Raw genomic sequence first — 2,555 nt, forward strand, 5'->3', positions numbered from 1 at the left:
GTCCAATGAGAGCCAGCGGCCGGAGGGGCTGTCCGCGCACTCTGCCCGCAGCCCCACTCCGCGTCGCCGACCCCCTGACGCCGACCCCCTGACACCGCACCCCGCGCTCAGGCAGCGCGCCCCAGTCCCTGAGCTCAGTGCGGCGGCGGCGGCGGCTTCCGGACGCCGCTCCCTGCGCCCCTGTCCGGGTCGCTGCACCCCGGTCCCCGGAGTCCAGGTGTTCCTAGATCCCCAGCCGTCGGCAAGCCTATGGCCCCCCAGGGGGGTGAGTAGGAACAGCCTGAGTACCCCCAGCCGGTGCCGCGTCCACGCCCCTCCGGGCCGCGCGGCGGGCGTCTCTGGAGAGCTATGCTGAGGCCGGGTGGTGCGGAGGAAGCCGCGCAGCTCTCCCCTCGGCGCCCCCGCGCCCCCGTCCCGGCGCCCGGACCCGCGGCTGCCGACGGCTCTCGGGCTTCGGCCCGCCTAAGTCTTGCCTGCCTGCCGCTCCTCCTGCTGCTGCTGCTGACGCTGCCGGCCCGCGTAGACTCGTCCTGGTGGTGAGTGTGGCTCGCAGGGTTTGGAGGGTGAGGCGCTGGGTCACAAACGCCGGAGGGAAAACACAGCTCCTGGCACCGGCTGCTCAGGAGACCAGGTTGTCGCTTCGACGGAGTTAGAAAGGTGCCGGGCTGGGCTGTCACTGGAGCTACTACGGGGTGGCGGGGACAGAGGTGGGGGAGATAGGAGAGCGCCGCGCCTTCCCGCCGCGATGAGGTGGGGGTGCTGGGTGTTTGGAATGAGGACGCCCTGTGGTCAAAGGCTTTCCAGGCCCCCATATGCTATGCCCCCTGTATTGCAGCTCAGTCCTTTTAGGGTAAAAGCTGCCTTCCGAGTTTATCTCCGCGTGGATTCAAGAAAGCAGTCGCCCATCTGGGGTCTTGGTTGTCCAGCAGAAACCTCTGATCGCCTAAGGCTGCCGCCCTGGGAAGTGGAGAAAGGGGCGGCTGGCGAGGGCGGACGAGTCTCTGCTCTCTGGTCTAGGCATTCGGTAACGCAGTAGGGCTCTCATGAGGATGCAGCACCCAGAGCAAGGTTTAGACATGGAACCGTAGCAAAAACGCCCCCATCAACTCCCACAATTAAAACAAAACACTCGGGTTTTCATAATGTAGGCATTTGTCTTCAGCCTGTTTTAAGGACGTCACTTCAAACTTTGATGTCTCCATTCTGTCTTCTTTTTCTTCCCCAGTTGACTCTCTCTCTCCCCTTCAAGAACTAGAGGCTTCTGGAGTCCCCAAATATTGAGACCCTCTCCTTCGATTTACTGCAGGCCTTAAACTCCTGACACTTCACAAGAGGGTAGACAAAGGCATTAAAAATCCACAGGCTGGCTGTTCTTCTCCGGCACCCTCCCCCACCCCCAAGCCCTGGATGGCACTCATCTTTTTCTTTCAGGAAGAGCTGCTCTCTCTCCTTCCCCACCTTCTGGGGCGCAGGGCAGCTGGGAGAGTGGAGAGTCATCTCATCTTTCCTCTTCACTCCCCCTAATCAAACTGGCCTCTAGGACTGGGCTGTTGCCCCTCTCTACCCATGCAGTGCCCCCGTTTCCTTATTCTGCCGTTTTCTAACCCGCCCTGACCCCACCACCACCTCCAAGTGTGGTCTCTTCTCGCCTTGCACCTTGTTTTCTCCTCTTGACTTGGAATCCTGGCTGGAAGGGTGAGGGGTAGCTGGCTGAGGGGCCAGCAAGCTTGGGCCGCAGATTCCTATCATTTCAAGATGCATCTCTCACCATCTCCACCCCCATCCCACCCCCACCCCATTTTCCTGTTTCAGAAAAATCTCTCTTTTAGATCTTTTTTATCTCTGCAGTGTTGGGGAAGGCAAGGAGGGGAGTTCTGGATGGGGGAGCAGGGAGGCCCATATCTTACATCTGGCTTGAAGCATTCCTTTAGAAAGAGAAAGGGAAGAATAGGGCAAGAGGAATGAGCTTAAAGCCACCCTTTACCTTCAAGGGCTCAGTTTGGCCGGGGACTTGCATCTTCAGTGGCCCTGCACGGAAAGGATGCAGTGACCACTGCACATCTTTATCCATCCCAGGTGGCAATTTGCTTTTAGGGACTCTTGATTGCTTCTTACCGGTTTGGGAGGCTGTTTTGGAGACCACTTGGTGTTTAGGTGAGAAAGTGTCTGGTAGTTTCAGCATCCTGGTAGTGGTCCCTAAAGACCCATTTGGGGTTCTTCCTAGTCTCCCTTCTGTCCCCTTGGCTACTCCCTCTCCCTTTTCTTTTCTCTACTAATCTCTCCCCCTCCCCCCACATGGTTCATATTAAAGATTTTGGAAAAACTCCTAGGTGGGAGAGCGAGCTCGGAAGGCAGGCGGAGATACAGAGGGATTCGGCGGTCCTGTGAAATGGAGGAGGGCAGCAGCAGGGCCAGGCTGCGGAGTGAGAGTAGAGGTTACTTTAGCCTCACACCTGTCATAGCTCCGGCCCAAGATGCTCGCCTCAGTGGGCACCACTTCTGGGATGAACTGGAAAGCTGCTTTCTAAAGGCAGGACAGGCCCCCAAGGGGATTA

At 58.6% G+C, this 2,555-nt stretch overlaps 2 protein-coding genes across 5 annotated transcripts in view; one reads left to right on the forward strand and one right to left on the reverse strand.

Annotated features, from left to right (window-relative positions):
- ST7L (suppression of tumorigenicity 7 like) overlaps positions 1-2,555 on the reverse strand; it is a 101,972-nt gene that overhangs the window by 11,602 nt on the left and 87,815 nt on the right. The window lies entirely within an intron of this gene.
- Positions 7-2,555, forward strand: part of WNT2B (Wnt family member 2B) — a 13,442-nt gene continuing 10,893 nt past the window's right edge. For 3 of the 4 annotated variants that reach the window (XM_025038461.1, XM_015595577.2, XM_025038462.1), the window contains exon 1: positions 396-536. Coding sequence is in view for 1 of the 4 variants with exons in the window: in XM_006919646.3 (XP_006919708.1) it covers positions 349-536 (188 nt within the window). In the remaining 3 variants the exon portion in view is untranslated. Of the gene's footprint in view, positions 537-2,555 lie in introns of all 4 variants that reach the window. The other variant, XM_006919646.3, reaches the window with a different exon arrangement.

This window comes from Pteropus alecto, unplaced genomic scaffold, assembly GCF_000325575.1.
Source record: "Pteropus alecto unplaced genomic scaffold, ASM32557v1 scaffold106, whole genome shotgun sequence".
Lineage (NCBI taxonomy): Eukaryota > Metazoa > Chordata > Mammalia > Chiroptera > Pteropodidae > Pteropus > Pteropus alecto.